Raw genomic sequence first — 20899 nt, forward strand, 5'->3', positions numbered from 1 at the left:
CACGCTGTCACGCAAGAACGCCTTCATTCCCACCAACAGAGGCAAGGTACAACAAAACAGAAGAGGACATCGAAGACCCTGAAGACGCCTCTTCCCTAGCTCTCCGTGCAATCGACAGTCTTGTCGTCGAGAGACGAAAAAGGACGAAAATCGGATTTTGTTCTCGTCAGAGCGATCTAGAAACGAGGTGCAATGGGGGTTTTCCGGAAGAGGGCGAAGAAGATGTGGATATGGAAGGCCTGGGTGGTCTTGCTTTGCGCACGATCAATAGCATAGAGCTAATCCGTCAGGATAGCGATAAACTGAAAATGGGTAGTGCGAAAAGCAGGATGAGTAAGAGGGAGAGGGTCAGGAGCTGGTTCTTTGGGGTGTGGTATCGTGCATAAAAATTGAGCGTTTCATGGTAACAAGAGGGGTTGATTGATAAGCAAGACGTTGGTTGGAGCTATATAATGATGACGCATCGGTATGTGCATATGTGAATGCACGGTCTACCAACAAAATTAAAGGCATTCACACCACGTGCTTTTCTTTTAGTTGTACTTGCTGCCGTATGTTAAGAGCGAAACCCATTTGGATCGCTTTCCCTTCTTCTCCCTGACAAGCTTGTAGCGCCGTTCTCGACCATCCGCTACTGCTCGTACAGTCCGGTTTGAGCGTCCACTACTACTACCCTGAGCATGTGCAGTCGTACTATTTTTGTCGCCGTAGTGAGTGTGGTTTCCATTATTATGGGCGTTATTGTTGTGCTGCGCGATTTGGATGATGTAGGGTGATGTGGTGTCATGATGTTGATTGGCCGGAGAAGGTAGCGATGGTGGGCGGCCTGGGCTTCGACCTGTCAGACGGATCACGTTAACATTATCGCCAGTGGGACAATTGGGATCATCGGAATCGACAGTCTGCGATGTGTACCCTGTATCTGGATCACTAGGGCCCCCAGGTTGCGTGCGTACCAGTGGCCCTTTATCATGGTCGAATCGGTTGGGATGCTGGCTATGTAGCGGCGGAGATCCAGGGTTCGGAGATCTAAGGCATTGTATAGTTTTCCTAGGACGACGAATCATCTGGGGCGAATTCCATATGATATTGTTCGTACCTCTATGGATCTGAGGCAATTGTAGTGTGCATATGTCGTCCCTGGTGATTGAGCGTGACGACCCGGAGGGTGACCAAGACCCATCGGCCATACCTGTATCGTCACAATCTTGCTCAAGGCGTCGATAACTTGGTGGCTGTTGGGGATCGATACGGAACAGTTGTGGTTGATGTTTGATGGGATCCGGACCGAAGGATCGTGCTTCCGCCAATACTTCATTTCGGATAGCAGAGTCAAGATGTTCGCTGTTGAGGTTCCGTTCCAGTTCGCTGATGAATGGTGCTGTCCTGCCAGCAAAGCATATGAGGAACTTTTCGGCATGACTATTCGGATCGACCTGTTCTCGGAGATGCTGGAAAGCTTCGACGAGAGACCCATCGGCAGTGTGCTGCCAGCGCACGTCTGTTCCGCTCCCGGCAATGATGTTGGCGTGAACGTCGGTCATGAATGATATGAGCTCATTTTGCAAGGTAGGAAGACGAAGTCGTGCTGCAAGCGCCCACGTTTCAGCAAAGAAGAGCAAAGGCGCACCACTGTCGACATGACTCGCGAAGACCGACGGGAGCTCGTCGCCGTCCAGATAACTTGTCACAGCCTGAAAAGGCTTCACTTGCACATTTGGTAGTATGGTACCCGGGAGCATTGCCTTGATTGCCGGACAACTTCTGAGTATGCGATTGTTGATTTTGATCGGAATAAAGTGACCGTTGTCGGATTTGACCGTGATAGTGACACTGTCATTCGGAGTGTTGAAAGGCATGTTCTGGGGTCCGATGGTGATGTGTGTCTCTGATGGTTGCGGTATCTCTTTCGAGAAGTCAATGGGCTTGTAAGATCTAAGCTCTTATATATTGGCCACAGCATCATCGGTTTGTACCACATAAATGAAAGTAATCGTCTGGGATTTCCGGTGCAAACACGACTGCCCCTGCATTGAACAGATGTGAAGTTTGATAATGTTTGTGTTCTTTGTCCTAATGCATGTACTGAGAGAAGTGTCATCGAGGATGTGGCTTGTTAGGACTTTCGACGCTGTTGTACACTGTCTGAACGTTTGCAGCCTTTCAAATAGCCGCTTGATTAGTCCTTTATGAGCTCCGATTCTCCGTACGATCTAAGACTGTAGGCGGCGTTTCCAGTGGCGCACTAGCGGTTTCCAAAGGTTTGTTTTACCATCAAAATATGAGTATGCTATGCCAAGCATCCCGCCGGCGAAGTGAGCCTAGTAATGTTAGTAAATCCCATGGAGTCATGCGCATTGAACTCACTGCGTGGCCAAAGTTCACGAAGCTGTAGCCGCGAATGACGCCAACGAGATCGAAAAGAAGGATCGCAGGCAGAACATATTGCGCATCGAAGTGTACTGGAATAAACAATATCCCTATTCCAGCGTGCGGATATTGCATGCAGAACACCCCTAGTATTCCGAAAAGTGCTCCTGATGCACCGCCGGATTTGATGAAGATCTCAGGGATTGGCCGCCTGTTATGGAAGGGTATGCGGGTACTCCATGTCTGCCAGTGTTGAGCAAAGCCTGACAGCACACCCGCCGAGAGGAAGAACGACAACGTATGATATGGGCTACCTTCGAACAGTCGCGAGTACCCGACTGGCGCCATGAAGTTGTTCAAGAAATACATGTTGACGAAAAAATGCAAGGCTCCAGCATGTACAAACATGGATGTGAATTGAGTGTAGTTGACATTGCGAGCGGGTGTATGCCATAGTGCGTCCCAGGCTTTAGGCATGAGAAAGCTGCTGAGATGAACGCCGCTATTGGCCCCGATAAGTCCGTATGTGACTCTCGAAATGGGATCGAGACCGGTCCAGGCTCCAGTTACGACTTCAGTCGGGGTTGGCGGTCCGCGTTGTGTTGTGTTCCATCGCGGTGCTTGAAACCACCCTCCACCAGATGCCGGCTTTTCTTTGAGCTCTGCCTTGGCCTCCAGATAAGCGAGACCGTAAAAGATGCCGCAGGATACCGAGAGAGCCCATAGTGCAGGGCGAAGATATCTAACCCCCGTAGGAATTTCATGTGTCGCGTTTTCGGTAGTATGGTCGATCGGCCGTGATACATCTACCAAGACAGATGGTTGCTCGTCTGAAGGCTTGTGGGTATCCTTCCTCTGCTGGTCATGATGCACGCGGTTTTGGGAAAGGCGACGAAGTTGTGACACAGCAGGACGGAAGGCAGGAACCGCCGGCAACCGAGACGCGTAGCATGCGGTCCGTAACGATGATCCAGCAATCCTGGATGCAAACATGAGGCGCGAGTGAATGTTGCGCGTAGTTGAGATGTAGGGGCGATGACGCGAGGTTTGCATTTGGCGTCGGGCCGACTAGTGTGTGGTCCGTGCGACTGCGTCTCCTCCATTCCCGGCGTGCTGGCTACCTTTGCCCTCTTGCACACCTGGGCATCCGCCTCCATCGTCACCGCTGGAAATTTGCAAGTCGAGAGTGCGATCTTTCGCACAACAATTTCATCTATGTTTCCGTAAAACCGCCCTATCTACCAACGCAGATGTATCGTGCATTCCGAAGAGCTCCAGCAATCGCCATTGGCAACTTACAACTGCTCATAGGTCATCCAGCAATATTCTACTGTCGCTCCCACGATACAATTCCCGACGTGCGATGTCTCTTCGCGCATTTTCGTTTGATCGGCCAAACCATTTTCTGGCATCACACAGCGATGATTTTTGCGGTGCCTTTCGTGGAAGGTTTTGTTTACATCCTTCCTTGGCGTTGAAAGCATCTGTAGGGCACTCGTGTTGTATGGCTTCGATGAATGTGAAAATTGTGCGTTTTCGTGTCCAGCATGTGGGAGTATCTTCGAAGAGGTAAACCTAATACTGATGAGCTTCTTATGATAGCTAACGCCACGCGCCGCCTTGGATAGAGCGAGCTATGTAAAAATGAAACGAAAGCGTGTACCTTGGCTCGTTCATCACTGAACCAGAGAAATCACGCATCCAAAACCCTTCAAGTCGTACGGATAAGAGGCCTACCTATGGGATCTCATGTACAGGTTATGTGTATTAATGCTTCACCACTTTCTCATTCACTTCTCCTGCTTCTAACAAATATTAGACATTTACGGAACGATCTACCAGTCTCGATATTCAGGTTACGTTATTCCACGCTTTCAACGCGAACAGAGATCCCCAACTGTGTCTCGGCAATGTTAACATCACTCAAGGCGACGCTCGGCGATCGGTCATACTCTAACGAACGGACTCCTACAAGCTCCTCGAATGTAGATATATCCAATATCTATAACTATTCAGCGAAGGCGCGCGTTATAGCTCTGGGTACCAAAGATGTCCAAATTCGAGTGGGTAAATCACCCTATGCCCGCTTTGTCCAGATCCCTGGCTCGACTCTGAAAGCATGTCCAGTACTACGCGCCCGTCTCGTGTAGCGATGCGGGATCATAAATACTGACGCCGCTATCTTTCAAATAATTCTGAGCTACCTGAGCAGCAGCAGCCTGTTATGGCGACTGCGACCAAGTACACAAAATCCTTTGAAGCAGCTCACGAGTACCCATGGCACGATGCTCAAGCTGGCCAAGGCGTGACATCTCGCAGATATGCTTGGCGATCTACGATTACAGAACAAGCTTGTAAATACTTTTCGCGCATTCTACCTTGAGCTACTGGACGCTCACGCCCAAAAACCCCTAGAGCACGAACCCTTCACATATTTGGAGGACCACATTGGTACTCATACCAAAATCGAAAAGTTTATCATAGACTTCTTCGCCAGACTAAGTCGATATACGGGCGACTTCAGCACTGAGGAACTCCTCCCATTTCGACATGATGTTGCGCTGTCTTTAAAGCTGCGATGTACGCAGTTGGTGGTACTAAGACTCTCTGACGATATGATTACTACCGGCAATTCATGCTTTAATGTCAGTGACTTGGACATGACAAAGCATGCCACTTTACATACCATAATGCCTATCAAGGTTTCCTCAAGCACGGATTTCGACTCCTCATCATCAAAGCGCGGCTACTCAACATCTACATCATCATCCTTAGTCTCCCTTCCCATAACATCAAGGGCTCCTATCTCCGTCAAATCGCTTGTATGTGGCCGCGGACATCGGATGCGCCCGTCACTTCCAAGGACTACGACATTAACCGGACAGTCCGAAGTTCTGATGTCTCACACGCTGATAAGTTGCGTCACAGCCGAATTCCGGCGCAGCTATTCGACCTTCTCATACGCGCTCGGTGTCTCAAATGAATTCACCTCAAAACGGGGCGCCCTTCATGGGACACCGACCTATCGCCAGACGTCGAAGAATCGTCCTTGGCCTAGGGGATGATTCATCAGACGAGGTTACAGTTGATGATCTGTTCCCTCCAAAGTTACCACCGCTACCACGTAGCATCAGTGAGTTATTCAGAGCCAGCATAACGACAGATGCACGGTGATCTTCGGAGCTACCGCTTGGCTACCGTTTCAAAAGACACTGCTAGTATATTCAAGCTCGTTTTCGACGAGCTAAACATCCAAATGGGCCATTACAGGATTTTGCAGAGTTGTCGCAATTGTTTTCCCGTTTTTGGCATGAATACTCGTATAATACGTGTAGTCGAGGCTATGGAATGAATGACAATTAATGCTCCTATGAACGATGAACTTATGAGATAGGGAAAGCCTCTGTCTACACCGTGTAATGATCTTCAGCGGAAGAGCTTTCCTCTTGATATTGTTATGCAATTTTAACAGTCAACTGCGGCGCCGCTCGCGCTGCGCCACCACCTAGTACTAAGCGAATACCGCCAACTCTTACGATTGCTTGCCGACCGCTGCCGCAGGAACAGATGTAGGCACATTCTGGCTGCTTGAGCTGCTGACATTCGCCTCGTAGTGGTTCTGGTCCATTATGCTCCAGTCGCCAATCTGCTCGCCACCAAACTGATCGTAGTCCAGACCCATCATCTCAGCCTCTGAAGTGACGCGAAGGTGCATGCCAGGAATGAACTTCAGGATGTACAGAAGAATGCAAGAGACGACGAAAGAATAAGAGGCGATGGCGACAATCTCGGCCAATTGGCGACCGATCTGAACGCCCACACCGTCCATGCCGCCGAGGCCGTCGTAGGGACCCATACCGTCAAGGTCGTAGATCCAGGCTTGGCCGAAAATGCCAGTGAGGAATGAACCAACCATGCCACCAATTCCGTGGAGCTTGAAGACATCCATGCCTTCGTCGATCTTGATCCACTTGTCGACGTTCTGGCAAAGAGAACAGATAGCGGCAGTAAGAAAGCCGATGAGGGCAGCAATCCAAACAGAAACGTAACCTGCAGCAGGAGTGATGCCGACAAGTCCAGCAATGGCTCCTGAGCAAGCACCGACCACGGAAAAGTGACCCTTAGTACGGACGTACTCCACCGATACCCAACCGAGCACGCCAAAACTAGCGGCGGTGTTGGTGTTGAACGCAGCCAGCATCGAGCGGACGGTACCGTTGAGAGCACTGCCTCCGTTGAAGCCGAACCACCCAAACCAGATGAATACAGTGCCTATAAAGACAAGCGTGGGGTTATGGGCCTTTCCGTGAATCTTGTCACCTTTGTGTAGACGCTTGCCCAGAACGAAAGCGTACGCGAGGGCGGACCAGCCGGACGCGATGTGAACGGGACCGCCACCGGCGAAGTCAAGTGAGGGAAGGTTGAATAGCCAACCATTTCTAGGATCCAATTAGCTCAGTTTGGGAATCATGATCGCGAGACTTACGCGTTCCATGTCCAGCAAGCAATTGGGCAGTACACGATAGTCGCCCAACAGAAGGCAAAGACCATTGAAGGTAGAATACGACCACGTTCAAATGATCCACCAATGACAAGCTGCACAGTGCATGCGCAGAAGAGCATCTGATAGAGACAAAAGACGATTTCGGGCAAGAATGACGAACCGGGAGATGGCGCAGACATGACATTCTTGAGGCCGAAGTTGTCCATATTACCAATAAACGGACTGGCAGTGCGAGAATACGCGAGCGTGTAGCCCCAGAACATCCACTGGAAGGTGACAACTCCCATGACTGCAAAACTTTGGAATAACATGGAGAGTGCGGACTTCCGGCGCGCTAGACCAGAGTAGAGGAAACCAATTCCAGGTATGATCAGGAACACAAGGAAGGCCATGATCATGAGGTAGATGTAGTGGAACTCCAGGCCCGTATACTGGAGGTTGATATTCTCGACATCCGGATTGCCGCCATTGGGCTTCGCCGGATCGAACTCGGGCTATACCGTTGTTAATCATGTTGCGTAGCAAATTACAGTCTTAGCTGGGGATACTCACGGTAGGTGGTGGCTCCATGATTGAAAGGACGTCAGTATATGGACCAGAACTGGAACGTCTAGGGTACTCTGTAAAGCAAAGACGAAATGGGCGGGGGCTCTCCAGGCTGAAATATCTTCCCACATGTTCTTTCACGCCATTTCGCCAATTTCAAGGGACCGAGATTGATGCGGCCGTTGAGCCCCTGCCCGCCTTTGACGCCCACACATGCGAAGCTGCTGTGCCCCCAACGTCGAACATGGCCCGTCTTGGCAGCGATAAGCAGGGCGTTCCGAATCCCATAGTGATGGAGCCGAGCTTACAATGTGGAGCTTCTGGCTTGGGTGGCTGTATTTGGCCTGAGATTTGGTGCCGCGAAGGAATGCGAAGAAAGTAAGCGGGCCGGACTGGATGTCGCAAAGGGCCAAGGACCATAAGCCACGGTCGCGCTTGTACCAAAGGGTGAAGGTAGACTCTCAGGGTCTTGGTGGCTGATAAGAGACAGGATCAAAGCGGTATAGTCACTTTGGCCTGAATGATAAGCCAGGATCAGGGATGATTGGATAGGATGGACGGCCTGCCGAAGGCCCTACGATAGTTTACGACATCGTCCTGTGTAACGCAGTATGGCGATAATATGACGATAAGATGGACGGATATTGTCATCCTACTCTTGCGTGCTGCGGTGCAGCCGTTGTTGGCGGCTGATTTGATCCCGGTGGTGGTCCGTGTATCCGAACACCAGGTTCATGCCAACGCCACGAGGCTGATGCTAGCATACTTCTCTTTGAATCAGTCCTGTTGAACTTCTTAACTGCGCAAATACATCAGTGGCCGTTGTGATCCTTAACGGGAGTCTTGCAGCATCGGGCGTTCCGTGAATAATTAGCTCCTTCTTGAACAAGTGCCATGTATTCCAAGTGTCGCCATGTGCTGTGCCGCAAGGACGCGAGACCAGATGGACTGCACAGTTATTACCTGCTTCTCAAACCAACACGCGGTAAGGGGTACCTGCAGAGTTAAAACAGGCTGCTGGGTACCGCAATATCCATACACTATGGTTAGCGGTGGCTCATCTATCACAGAGCAACTTGTCCCGCTGCACTGAGCGTTAGGGCGTCCTTGGCTACTTCTGCCGCAAGACTCTTTTCGCTTGGTCGTATGATGGTTAGATACCTCGTCTCATCTCGTTTCGTTTCGTCTCATGAGCTAATGACATCTTCTAATGTACGTAGCAGGAATCTTAGGGATGCGCATCGGCTCAAGCACCAGCACCAGCATCATCAAGATCTCCTCTGGTTGGGATATCTAGTATCCGGCAGAGAGACCAGGTTTCTGCGAGCCAACTCATTGAGCCAGCACTGTTCTTGCCTCGGCGTGTATGATGAAGCACGTACCGCGGCGTTCAAGGCGAGGAGGGCTTCCGCTCATGTGAGGAGGCATACTGCTAAGTTCTACACGGCCTCCAGATTTATCTATATAGCCGTCAGAGTATCCTGGATGCATTATGCGATAGTACATACGTTGCACGAGGAAGTGAAGCGTCTGCCAGCATGCAGCTGGCGCTCGTTTCAATGCTACTGACGGCCTCGCAGGAACCCAACCAGAGCACCTGGGTTCCGACCAGTTAGGCACGACGTCTGCATCACCATAGTACGATGTGCCACAGGGTATAGCGTCGATGCTTGTACTGCTCTATGTCGTGTTGGCGAGAGGGTAGCGCTTCGGGTCGCTGCGAGGGTGTGGTTTTCGCCAAGAAGACCGAGGAGCTGCCGTTGTTTGGTTGCTCGGCCGCTCCCAAACACCAACCTTTGGCCCATCACGTATAACCACGAGCGCGCCCGCTATGCACAAACAAACAGGAATGGACGGCATCGTCCGGAAAGCATTCGAGGTCCACAGCACTACCGACAGTCTCGATCCGAGGCACGAGCCTCCATGTTAGAACGCTCAGGATATAAGTTGGATACTACGACCTTTAGCGGACCAGAACCACTCTACATCCACCACTGCGAGCGAAGTTTACTGCTGGAGCCGGCTATCGCAATTACAACATGCATAATGATGGCGCGACACCCCGCATAGCTTTCCTCTTCACCCCTCCTCCAGGCAGCCTCATCTCATGAGCTGCTTCTTCCGCTTCGCCCAACATCAACAGCAGGTGGGCAGCCCCAATGTGGCCGTTCAATGAGAGCTCCCAGCTGCGTTCATCTGCTAGTAGCATCGGAAGACATGCGAGAGTGGATACCTTACGAGAAGAACTCCACGCTATGATACTACAAGACGCGACAAACCTACCTCCAGGTCCCGTTTCGTCCGATACGGCCCTTCCTTCCTCTCCCGAGTATCCTCGCATCCGGCCTTCGCCTCAAGCGCGGATCCTTGCAGCTATCGCAGATACAAGAGGAACACATACAGCGGTACTTGAGTCTGGGCCGCGAAGAAGGTCAGCTCATAGCAGTGTCAGTGATGCACGGCGGTTTGGGTTTTATCTCCCAAGCGCTACTGCGAGCGAGAACAACCTTGCGCTGCATCGACCTGGACCATTCATGCTTCACGACTTACATGAGCGCACTGCCAGCCTCCCACTCGCTTCTTCAGCGGCAGCGGCAGCGCTCGAGCGCGGTGTTCCACGTCAACCTCAGACATCCCCGCATCGATTTGACGACGTAACCAACCATGGTCCACCGCCAAAATACGTAGCATTCGATCCCTATCCTTTCTTCGGTGTCGAGCCAAGAACCCGTCGCCGATCAACTATACAGGTCATCGAGACCGTCTGCAAGGATGGGTTCAAGGTTACAACAGGCAAGGTGGGCAAGAGTTTCGTCAAGCACGTCGAGGATGTAGGCAAGATAGCGAAGGACGTACCCAGCGCCTTGAAGGGAGCTCAGGTGAGATTGAGTTCGAAAAGGGCCAAGGGGAAACTTCGCTGGTTGGAAAAACGCAACTACCTGAGTGGGCAGGAGAGGCTTCTGACGCAAGCTCTCGTTGGTTGAGGCGTGATGTTATCCTTGGTGAATAACCCGGAGATACATCATCATGTCTACTAGAGTCACCAGGTGTAGGAGGATGGGAGACAAGTGAAGAGCGCATGAAAGGTGCTATCTGCACTTTCCAGCAAGTTCGCCACAGCGGAGCGTATCTTCGGCAAGACAGAGTGGATACCGTTGAGGGCTGTGGTCCGAAGAATGGCTTCTGGATGATTGTATCGAAGCTGTTTTCCCGTCAAGGCTATCGACTCAATTCCCGGAAGCACGCGGGTAGACAGGAAACTTGGTCTGTCAATCAGATATTTCAACTTAGGTCGTTTTAACCTGAACAAGATAAATGCCGTTCTGTCTACCGTTCTTGTACATCCCTATGCTCCTCTGCTTCCACCTCGCCGTTTCTTACTTCCCATTTCGAACAGGTAGCTACTACATTCATTGTACGCTGCGAGTTTCGAAGTCATCCTAGGACAAGATGCCGCCGGCCACCGAGTACAACAAGTCTGGTGCTCCGAGAGTGGATCTTCGCAGCGCGATAGGCCTGCTACAAAGCTATCACACGGCCATCGATGGCAAACCGGATGTGGAAAAGCCCAGCCTTGTCGACTGCCGTCGACAGCGTCCAGATCCGCTTGATGTCAACAATCTGACTCTAGGCGACGTGGACGAGCTAACCGGTCTATCGCGCAGCCATGCAGGAATACGATGACTTTCTTGGTCAAGTGTCCCATGAAGCACCGCTCGGGATGATACATGAGGCTCAGAGGAAAGCTCATACCCGGGGTAGACTGTCACCAGAGGCTCGACTACAACGATCATACACCCAAAAGGTAAGGCTGTCATCCTCATTGCGAGATCATGAGAAGAAGATCAAGGTACCGCATGGATGGGCGCAGGAGTTGTCCCAAGTCGTATAGCTCCTCCCAAAGAAGAGCACCCAACCCCATCGCCAAAGCCAGTCCCAGAGGCTGACCAACATGGTTATTACACCTTCGGCGAGGAGATCAGTCTTAAATGTGAGGGTGGCAAGATTGTAGTCAAGGGCCACAAGTACTAGATCTTCGCCGGGTGAGAGGAAGAACGCACATAGCAATCACCGTTTACAATTAAATCATTGACATAATACTATACCTGGAGCTGATAGCCATGTACTTGTCTCACGACGTCTATCATGTCTGTGTCATGTGTTTTGGCTAACGCGTTGATGTTGGTAGGTGGCGGCGAGACCATCAATGATCCAAACAAGCGTGAAGTATCCGCTTGCAAAGTTGATCGAGTTCGTCTGTTGTCATCTTGACCTTGAGGCGAAGGTAATGGATCAAGTAACCCAAGTTGACAGAGCAGCGCGTGTAATCTGGGATACCAAACGCGCGAGTGCACTTGCATCACGGGTTGAGAGGAATACCTCTCAGAAGCTCTTCAAGACCTCTCAAGACAAAGTCCAGACTCTACTGGCTGAGTTGGTCGCTTCGGCCGACGCCCACAAGGACGCCATGGATGAAGTCTGCCTGTATAGGTGGAGCGTGAGAACTCCAGAGGTTCTGCGAGATGAGGTTCGTGACGCGGCGTGATCGATCGGGCAGAGGCTGTCGGAAGAGTAGTGACGTTCGCTGTTGAGTAGGCCCCGAGGCTGGCTGTGTGGCTGAGGCCAACGCGTCACTCACGCGTCTCTCGAACCTTTTTTGCTTATTTGAAGGGCGGATGGGAATGCGCGGAGTAAGCACGGCCACAGACGCGCTGCATGTGTTAGGAATAGTGATATACCGTCTCTCCTGCGGGATGATGCATATGTACCTTGAAAGAGTGTCGCGTGACGGTGGGATTTCCAGTGACGTAGGTCCGTGCGAATATCAAACAGCTGGAGCTCCGCCCCGCCGCTTTCATATACAAGGCAGCAGCCGTCAACACCGCAACACTCATCTTTTCTCTCTCACTGCAACCATTCAAGCTTCATTTTGTCCACTCTACCCGTACATCACCCACACCGCCATCATGATGAACTTCGTGCTCTCCCTGCTCCTCCAGCTATCTATGTTCATGCTCGCCGAGGCAGCCCCCATTACGGCGCAGTCAGCTAAGCCCTGGCAAGCTGGCACCGGTGGCGGTATCATTGGATTCATTGTCCTCGTCCTCGACATCATCGCGTGGAGTAAGTAGCCGCAATGTCCCTGACAACACCGTTGTCATGCATCGATCAAAGCTAACATGTGCTGTAGTCGAGATCTTCAAGTCCAACCGTCCCGTCCCGAACAAAGTGCTCTGGGCCCTCGTCGTCTTCCTCTTCCCCGTCGTCGGCATGATCATCTACTACCTCTTCTCCAACCGCCAAGCCCACAACACCTACGAGCCCATCCCGGCATAGACGAGCCAGATAGGCTACGCGCATACAAGGCTTCACGCGCCCGAAACGACCGCGCGTCCGTGTACGCTTACGCGCCTGTTGGGACGAGCGCATGTGCCGTCGCGAGAGCACAGGGGAAGAAAATGGCTACCAAGACATCCTACATGTGAGGATTGGCTGCCGCTGATGATGTACAGGTTATGTTACTGGTATCTGGCGTAACGGGTTCAATGCTTCATACCCTTTGACATGACAATCAATTTCATTTATAACCACCTAATTACTTCCCTTCGAGCTGAAGCCCCTACCCCTTCGTGTAGGCTAACAATCCTCTTCTCCTTCCACAAGACAGATCCCTTGCCACACCCTCTCAAACCTTCCCCAAGATACCTTCCGCGGTGGCGAATTTAGCAGACAGTGCAATGAATCCACCCATCAAACTCATCACGCCACTGAAAATCGACACTTCCTTGAACCCGCCGTACCGATCGATCAGCGCGCCATTGATTGGAGGGCCGACGAGAACAGCGAATGCTGCAACACCCATACCCATACCCATGTACGTGCCAAGATTCCTCGGGTCCTACAACGGTGAAGATATGAAGTCAGTGTATGTCTCATGCATTTTGTACAGTTGTGACTCACCTTTGTACACTTGGAAATGGCTGCTGAGCCAGCCGAGATGATAGTACCCGATATAAAACCGAACATGACCGAGTAGACAATGATACCAGCGTTAGTCGTTGGCTCGTTGATGCAGAACACCACGATGGCGGTGCCAATGCCGGCGAAACCGAACATGTTCATCCCGCCCAGCTTATCCGCGAGTATTCCCGGAATGATACGACCAAACGTCGAGGACCCGTTGATCATGGCGAGGAGGTACGATGCGAGTAAAGGCTTCATGCCTCGGCTAACAGCATAGACTGGGAGGTAGAAGACCGGTATCCACATGCCCATCATCATGAAGAACAGTGCTGCAACGAGCAGTACGTATCGCTTCATCTTCCATGCTTCGCCGAGGAAGACTGTTGTCTTGCGGGGTGGGATGCGCGGCTTGACGACGAAGCAGGCAAACATCATGAAGGGAAGCATGATAAAGGCGATGATACGAATGCACCAGCCAAAGGACAGAGACGAGTCGTTCAGAAGTTTGGACAGAACGATTGGAAAGATGACACCGCCGATAGAGGATCCTGATACCACGATACCGAGGGCGGCGGCGCGCCGCTTGTCGAAGTAATGTCCCATTACTGCAAAGGCAGGTGTCTGGAGGAAGACTACACTGGAGCCCATGAGGACAGACTGTGCGAGAAAGAACTGGTAGTACTCGCTACACAATGATAGCATCATGAGGCCAAGGATGTAGGTAAGTGTCGCAGGCCGCATCATCTATCAGTTCAGGTCAGTACGACGTCAGTGTCACGCTGGTCGAGCATACGTACCCAAGCTCCGAATCGATCGAACATCGGACCCCCAACCGCGCCTCCAGCAAACTGGATGAAACTTGTCAGGCTGCCTATCCAGGCGATCTGGTCCATGGTATGATCTTTCAATTGATGAGTAGAGTAGTATTGTTGTAGGACGCCGAAGCAGGATGTAAAGCCGAGGCAGCAAAAGAAGATGCAGAAGCCGCCTAGAGCGTTTAACCAAGCCGTTAGTCCACCGTCAGGAGCAGGACCCAAAGCGGCGATTTCGGCGTCAATAGTTGCTTGGCCGTTATCGTGGGCTGATCCGATAGATGCTTTCTCAACGTCATAGGAGGGAATGGAGGGGGTGCTGGTGCCAGCAACGGCGTTGGGTTGATTTGTTCGTGTGGACATCCTGACTTTGTATAGGGGAGACTTGGATCAGATTTCTGTGGCTCTAAGACTGTCGAGAAGTTGATGAGGGCTACAACGCTCGTCTTGACGGTGTATAAATACAATCTTGTTGCTTGTCATATCGTCATGAGAAGAGGTTTTCGGTCTCGGATTCATCCAAAATCGGAGATAAGGGCCCGCGCTAATTGGTCTATATCCCGAAGTGCAGCTAAATCTGAATGTTGGAGGTAACAGCCGAAACTTATCCCCGCTCCGCTGAATTCTTATACCCATCCAATACCTTCTACACGTAATAACTTCGGTTTTCCGACTGAATAACTCACATTCCATGATGACTGACTTGACCCGCAGACGCAAGAGGCCTGCTATGTGAGTTTATCCGGGCCCCCAAGTTTACCTAGGAAGAAACTTAACACCCTGGAGCCTACATTGACATTAGGTCGCCTACTTTGCATGTTTTCATCTTGCTGTAGTCTGCAAATCTGTTCACATTTTCCTTGTATGAAGTGCCCCTATGCTAGGACCGAAGCTAACCACGGGCATATCCAGTTCTTGCACATTGTGCCGGAAGCGAAAGCTACGCTGCAATCGAGAAACGCCTTGCAGTAACTGTCTGAAGAGCAAGACTGGCTCTTGTGTCTACGAAACTGGAGTGCCGGATAAAAGGCAAGTAATATTCGTGTATTCGTGTATTCGTGTACGAATTGATGTGAGACATTTACTAACTTTGTACATCGGTCTTTAGGCCTGCCACAGCACCTTTCACACCCATCCAACCGTACATCGGAAACCCGACATCCATGAGCTCACCTAACATACCCTCAAGCTCATCAGTTACAGCGCCCAATACCGGCAATGACCGGAGTCCTTTCGAACTTGATGCCATGAGAGCACGTATCGCCGAGTTAGAAGACAAGTTATCGCGAGCTGAAAGCATTACTACCCTCTCGCCATCGGCCTCGACTCCTGTGTCGACGCACACTGTACAGACTGTCAGCAGCTTTGCCTGTACAGTAAATGTCCTCCAAGACACCCGGATGCCTAGCGGTACAGCTATCTCTCGAGGCATTGCACACAAAAACCGAGTTTTCGGACAGAGCCATTGGATGAATGGATTCGTGATATTCCGTGATATCATCGAGACAATGGAGCCCTATCTGCGAAGCGGAACATCCAACGTAATCACCAGTATGCACCGAGCAAAGCCTTTAGCCCGGATCATCAAATCACAACGCTCCCCAACCTGGCCTACGTCTCCAACAAGAGACCTTCCTCCGAAGCATGTTTGCGATGATCTCGTCGCTGCCTATCTTCGAAGTTTGGAGACTCTCTACCGCGTGCTGCATGTCCCTAGCTTCCAACACGCTTACGATAATATGTGGAAAGGCGAGTCAGACTCCAACATGGCATTTGTGATGATGTTAAAGTTGGTCTTGGCGATTGGAGCCATGATGTACGACGATAAAGTGTCCATGCGAGCCAATGCGGTGAGATGGGTCTTCGAGGCCCAGACCTGGCTGTCATCGCCCTTGTTCAAATCGAAACTCGGTATCCAATATCTACAGATCAGCATCCTCCTCCTGATCGCACGAGAGCTTGTCGACGTTGGTTCTGAGCTTGTTTGGATTTCAGCGGGCGCAGTGTATCGAGCAGCGGTGTATATTGGTTTGCACAAGGACCCGTCGCAGCTCCCGAGTACGACGGCTCTTGAAACTGAGATGCGCCGCCGGATATGGAATACGATCCTGGAGTTGTCACTTCAAATGAGCATGGGATCGGGCGGTCCGCCGTTCATCTCATCGGACGACTTCAACACAGCGCCACCAAGCAATCTGGACGATGAGCAACTCTTGGACGCAGACCCTATTGCAAGAGCAGATCATGTGTATACGCATACATCCACTGCTATAGCTCTGCGCAAGAGTCTTCCGGCTCGGCTTGCGGTACTCCGATTTCTGAACGACATCAACTCGAGCGGAACATATGAGGAGACGCTTCGAATCGACTCAGATCTAAGAGCTGCACATAAGCTCTTGCGTCGCACCCTACATGCATACACCTCACATACCAGCTCGTCCCCCTCGCAGTTTACTCTTCAAGCTGTAGAGTTTATAATGCAGCGCTACGTTACCTGCTTACATCTTCCATTCTTCGCTTCTGCACTCAAGAATCCGGTCTATGCCTATTCGAGGAAAGCTACTGTCGACTCCTCGCTCAAGATCTGGAGTATGGCTTGTCCGAATGCAGGCGTGAGCTCATGTCGTCGGAGCGAGACCGACTTTGCTCGCATGTGCAGGTGTACAGCGGGGTTCTTCCGAATGTATACCTTCCACGGGGCGACATTTCTGGCTGCTGAATTGCGAATGCGGATACAGGAAGACGAAGATGATCTTGACGCGCTGCCATTATCATTGAATAACATTGTCGATGACGCTGCCAATTGGTACCTCCGCTGTATGGAAGCCGGCGAAACTGGTATGAAGGGCTACCTTCTTTTACGACTCGTCCGTGCTTGGATTGACGCAGAGAGTCATCATGTAGACAAATCAGATTTGTCTGCATTGCTGGCGGGAGCCGTAGAAGACGCTGCTCGTGTTTGTATACCGATTCTGGAAGCATTGGCTGGTTGTGAGGAGCCGTGTCCTGGTACTGCCGCTATGGAGGGCAGCGGTATGGAAGAATTCGATTTCCAGTTCTCACCAGAGTTCACGGAGGATTGGGACATGCTCATGTCGGGGACATTCAGTCTGGACGACGCAGGGGTCTTCGACGCGTTCGTGTCGTGATAATACTAGTTCGCTGAGCCATCGAGCACGAGCGTCGATATGCCGCATCGCGCAGCCTGGAAAGGAGCAGTGGCTCTGATCAAGTAGCTGACGTTTCGTACAATGACAGCGGCTGTCACACATCAGACAGGAGACGCCAAAGGAGGAGATTTCTGGGTCTGTCGCTAAACCCTAATGCATGAAATATCCGTGCGCGGATGACGATGATCCGCACTAACGCTGCTTCCCAATCATCCCATCATCACGCCGCAACCCATCCCACCGCCACAGTTTTCATCGCGAATGACTATTCCATCGCAGCCACGTCTTATAGCTCCGTCATTGACCACTGGTGCTTATGGTGATAACGGCGAGTCGGCGCGGTCCATTGATTTCCACGAGGCACCCTAGCGCCTACCTAGGGGCGCTTAAGAGCCTCCGTGTGACCTGACACACCATCAGCCTCATGGCCACCCCTTGTCCGGCAGTCCACGTCGCAGCGCGGTATGAACGACAGCCATCATCGTTCTTGCGGCCTCATATATCACGACAAAGTGGCCTGATTTTTTTTCTGCTTCCCTTGTCGCCTTCTTTCCTATCCCGAGCTTCTGGTATACCTCAGGCAGTGGTACCAAGCCTCACCACCAACGATCTTTCTTTCCTTTTCGTTCGTCCATTCATTCACTTCTTGAGGCGTGCCGGTCACCAGAATACTCTTCACCTAATAATACATTACTTCTTTTACTTGCTGTCCAGCTCCCGAGGAACCCGTTCACGAAAACATCGATAACGACATCATGCATTCTTCGCTCCTCACAAGTATCTTTCTCGCCTTCTCGGTCTTCCATCTGGCGGCTGCAGGCCCTAATGCTGTTCCTGTCGTCCTTGGCGGCCTCCTCAACACCAAACTCGAAGTTCGCCAAGTCTCCGCCACACCCTCGCAAGCCGATCTATGTCTCGACTACGAACGCACAGCCAACATGTCGACAGTTGGCGCCAACGGCTCCTACCGCACCGTCGTCATGCAAAAGGCTAATGTCGGTACGCTGACCAGCGCACGCATGATGGATGCTGCCATCGCGAAGCTACCTGCGCTCACGGCCGATGCGGATTTGAACACCCGATGTGGAAACTGGACAGAGATCGCACTAGCGGAGGCGGAGAAGAACTTTACGCAAGGGATCGTGGCACAATTTACTACTGAAGGGTTGCCTGTTGGTATCAAGGCTGGACCAGAAGTGTTGGTCATCGTGGGCGTTATTGCCACGCTTATGTCGATCGTATGGGTGTTCCCTGGTTAATTTAGGATGAATGCAAGAGGCATGCTGGAACAAATAGGAGAGGAGAGACCGGAGCGCACAAGAAGAGAATCAGCTATACCCGAACTTCAATACTACAATCAATCGTCGCATGTATACCGTTGCGCGAGCTGCTCTTGATGCTTATATCGAATATGAAAAATGTTCAGAACGAACGAGTTCATTGATGGAATGTAAGTATGTACACGAATAAAGCTATGTACAAGACCGAAACAAGCAATTGCTTCAGTGCTCCTCCCTCTGACTAGCCAATGTGTATCACAAAGGCTGTGTCCTCTCGTTCGTCGTCATGGCCTAGAAGGTGACAACACCCACACCGGCGCTCTTCTGCACAATAGCGCAAACACTGGCCGCTGGATCCACAGTGTACTTGTAGCCCGGCGCAAATGAGCCTTTCTGCGTGATTTGAGTAGGACTGTTGGTGAAGATGTTATCTTTCTCAAGCGCAAAGCCCTCCTCGTCAGAGTCCAAGTTGGTGACAACAGCCTTGTCAACGTTGGTGAAGGAATTAGCTTCAACCAGGACTTGAGCGCCCATGCGCGAATTGACACCAGATATACCACCCGAGTAGCAGGAGCTATAGATGTGGCCGGTTCCGAAGCGGATCGATGGCAGACGCGAGTTGACGCCGGTGAAAGAGTTATGATGGTAGGTTACGTGGAGTTTGCCTTTGTCCTTGGAGGCATTGTTGTCAGAGTGGCCGACTAGCGAGCCCTTCCACTGGTAGGCGTTAGTACTGAGTTTTACATAAGCGTAAGGGAGTGATGAAGACTTACGTGGTCGTGGAACTTGTTCCAAGAGAAGGTAAGCATGTCGGCACCAGACTTGGCGTCGAGTAGGCCATCGTAAGTGTCCTTATCGCCAGTGACACCAACGCTCGAAAAGTCGTTGTGGTCAACCCAAACATTGGTCGAAGCCTCAATATCGATGAGATCTTTCCCCTTTGGCGCGCGGTATAGTTTTAGGTTTCTGATGATGATGTTGGACGTCTTGAAGACTTGGAGGCCACTGTCTGTCAGGCCGGCGTCCTTGCCAACACCGAGAATCGAGGTGCCTGCGGTACCCACACGGACGACACCACACCCAGTGAGCATGCCCTTAATCTTGATCACGCCGCCGGCTTTGGCTGCCGCTGTCAGCTCAGCACAGGAGGTGACAGTGGTTCCAGCCCCACTGCCGCCTCCGGTTGTTCCTTGGGCAAATCCAACGAGCTCATCGACAGCTGCAGCGCGTTTCTCCATAGGTGCACCGTACGCAGTCGACGCAGCAGTCATGGCGACTGTGGCTATCTCGATAAAACGCATCTCGGTGTTGTTTTTGGGCTTGATGAAGCTAGAGACAGAAAAAAGAATGTAAAGGAATGAATAGAGGTCTACTCTGATCTGATGAAAGAAGGTATTGTGACGACAGTTGATGGTCTTAGGGGTATCTTTATACAGATGATCTAGGCTGCCAGGATCTGTACTGGCTCCATGATCGCCAGCCCGGCCGCCCTTTAATACTGTGAATCGCGGAACCAACGTTAGAATGCCAGATGTGGAGTTTCTCCGCGAATATACGACTTTTGTCTTGGCCTCCAAGACGTTTCGAAGAAGCTTCTATAATCCACCAAGGACGTTGATGTGTTGCGGTCTCGTGAGCTAGTACGAGGTTGTGGCTTGAAGGCCGGATATGCATCGCAAACCTGGGGTGCATACCTGGGTAGGCCTCAAAAGCCGACGGCCCTCAATCATTGCATTAGCGCTCGAGCCTCGGAAGTGTTCCTGGAAGCCAACTGAAAGAAGGACACAATTTACAAGTCGGCGCTACTGTTTGACAGCATCGTCCAGAATGCTTGGCTGACAGTAGAGAGAAAGACCACCAATGGGATAAACTTGAGAGGCAGAAGATCGCCATCCTCGTCAAAGAGAGAATTACGGCGGATGTACTTGCTGGAGTGGTATCGATACCTAGACACCGATGAGTGGGCGGAAGAATTGTCGAGGCGCCACAGTGTACCTGACACACGAGGAGGTGGTCAGGTCAATGTAAGCTGGGATGCAGACGGGAAGGGTCGGATTGTCCAGGTCTAGGCCGAATCGAGACTAGTCTCGCAAACACGCCTGTCGAAACCCAAGATATCGCGTCAAACAAGGAAGAGTAATCACGTTCAGCCCATACCGCTGCCTAGGCTTCTTTCTATTCAGGACAGTCGTTCGACTGCATGCTTTACCAACTGAAGTCTTGCGCAGTGTTCGCAGCAGACTGTACAAGATC

General features: G+C 51.4%; 10 protein-coding genes across 10 annotated transcripts; 5 read left to right on the forward strand and 5 right to left on the reverse strand.

Annotated features, from left to right (window-relative positions):
- Window positions 1-459: 459 nt before the first annotated feature.
- Window positions 460-2036, reverse strand: BKA58DRAFT_15811 (uncharacterized protein). Its single transcript, XM_046164910.1, has one exon. The coding sequence runs from the start codon at window positions 1857-1859 to the stop codon at window positions 534-536; it is 1326 nt and encodes a 441-aa protein (XP_046031108.1). The 5' UTR covers window positions 1860-2036; the 3' UTR covers window positions 460-533.
- Window positions 2037-2213: 177 nt separating this feature from the next.
- BKA58DRAFT_407488 (uncharacterized protein) lies at window positions 2214-3363 on the reverse strand (the record flags this gene model as incomplete). Its single annotated transcript, XM_046172031.1, has 2 exons — window positions 2214-2321; window positions 2368-3363. The coding sequence occupies 2 exons, from the start codon at window positions 3361-3363 to the stop codon at window positions 2214-2216; spliced, it is 1104 nt and encodes a 367-aa protein (XP_046031109.1).
- A 1242-nt stretch (window positions 3364-4605) lies between these two features.
- On the forward strand, window positions 4606-5668 carry BKA58DRAFT_15828 (uncharacterized protein). Its single transcript, XM_046164912.1, has one exon. The coding sequence runs from the start codon at window positions 4692-4694 to the stop codon at window positions 5433-5435; it is 744 nt and encodes a 247-aa protein (XP_046031110.1). The 5' UTR covers window positions 4606-4691; the 3' UTR covers window positions 5436-5668.
- On the reverse strand, window positions 5669-7824 carry BKA58DRAFT_15827 (ammonium transporter AmtB-like domain-containing protein). The gene is made up of 3 exons (XM_046164911.1): window positions 7427-7824; window positions 6857-7368; window positions 5669-6809 (listed from the first exon to the last, which is right to left on the reverse strand). Exons 1-3 carry the CDS (start codon window positions 7442-7444, stop codon window positions 5903-5905), a joined length of 1437 nt encoding a protein of 478 aa, XP_046031111.1. The 5' UTR covers window positions 7445-7824; the 3' UTR covers window positions 5669-5902.
- A 1460-nt stretch (window positions 7825-9284) lies between these two features.
- On the forward strand, window positions 9285-10770 carry BKA58DRAFT_16237 (uncharacterized protein). Its single transcript, XM_046164999.1, has one exon. It carries the CDS (start codon window positions 9580-9582, stop codon window positions 10402-10404), a length of 825 nt encoding a protein of 274 aa, XP_046031112.1. The 5' UTR covers window positions 9285-9579; the 3' UTR covers window positions 10405-10770.
- Window positions 10771-12387: 1617 nt separating this feature from the next.
- On the forward strand, window positions 12388-12757 carry BKA58DRAFT_396533 (uncharacterized protein; the record flags this gene model as incomplete). The annotated part of the gene is made up of 2 exons (XM_046171365.1): window positions 12388-12544; window positions 12612-12757. The coding sequence occupies 2 exons, from the start codon at window positions 12388-12390 to the stop codon at window positions 12755-12757; spliced, it is 303 nt and encodes a 100-aa protein (XP_046031113.1).
- A 349-nt stretch (window positions 12758-13106) lies between these two features.
- BKA58DRAFT_433999 (major facilitator superfamily domain-containing protein) lies at window positions 13107-14559 on the reverse strand (the record flags this gene model as incomplete). Its single annotated transcript, XM_046173239.1, has 3 exons — window positions 13107-13319; window positions 13382-14128; window positions 14182-14559. 3 exons carry the CDS (start codon window positions 14557-14559, stop codon window positions 13107-13109), a joined length of 1338 nt encoding a protein of 445 aa, XP_046031114.1.
- A 269-nt stretch (window positions 14560-14828) lies between these two features.
- BKA58DRAFT_372987 (uncharacterized protein) lies at window positions 14829-17555 on the forward strand. The gene is made up of 3 exons (XM_046169173.1): window positions 14829-14928; window positions 15109-15225; window positions 15305-17555. The coding sequence occupies exons 1-3, from the start codon at window positions 14888-14890 to the stop codon at window positions 17343-17345; spliced, it is 2199 nt and encodes a 732-aa protein (XP_046031115.1). The 5' UTR covers window positions 14829-14887; the 3' UTR covers window positions 17346-17555.
- A 566-nt stretch (window positions 17556-18121) lies between these two features.
- On the forward strand, window positions 18122-18625 carry BKA58DRAFT_306587 (uncharacterized protein; the record flags this gene model as incomplete). The annotated part of the gene is made up of 1 exon (XM_046167122.1): window positions 18122-18625. One exon carries the CDS (start codon window positions 18122-18124, stop codon window positions 18623-18625), a length of 504 nt encoding a protein of 167 aa, XP_046031116.1.
- BKA58DRAFT_16090 (pectin lyase fold/virulence factor) lies at window positions 18612-20337 on the reverse strand. Its single transcript, XM_046164964.1, has 2 exons — window positions 19420-20337; window positions 18612-19363 (listed from the first exon to the last, which is right to left on the reverse strand). Exons 1-2 carry the CDS (start codon window positions 19945-19947, stop codon window positions 18938-18940), a joined length of 954 nt encoding a protein of 317 aa, XP_046031117.1. The 5' UTR covers window positions 19948-20337; the 3' UTR covers window positions 18612-18937.
- Between the last annotated feature and the right edge of the window lie 562 nt (window positions 20338-20899).

The sequence above is a fragment of the Alternaria rosae genome, assembly GCF_020736505.1.
Source record: "Alternaria rosae strain MPI-PUGE-AT-0040 chromosome Unknown BKA58scaffold_1, whole genome shotgun sequence".
NCBI lineage: Eukaryota > Fungi > Ascomycota > Dothideomycetes > Pleosporales > Pleosporaceae > Alternaria > Alternaria rosae.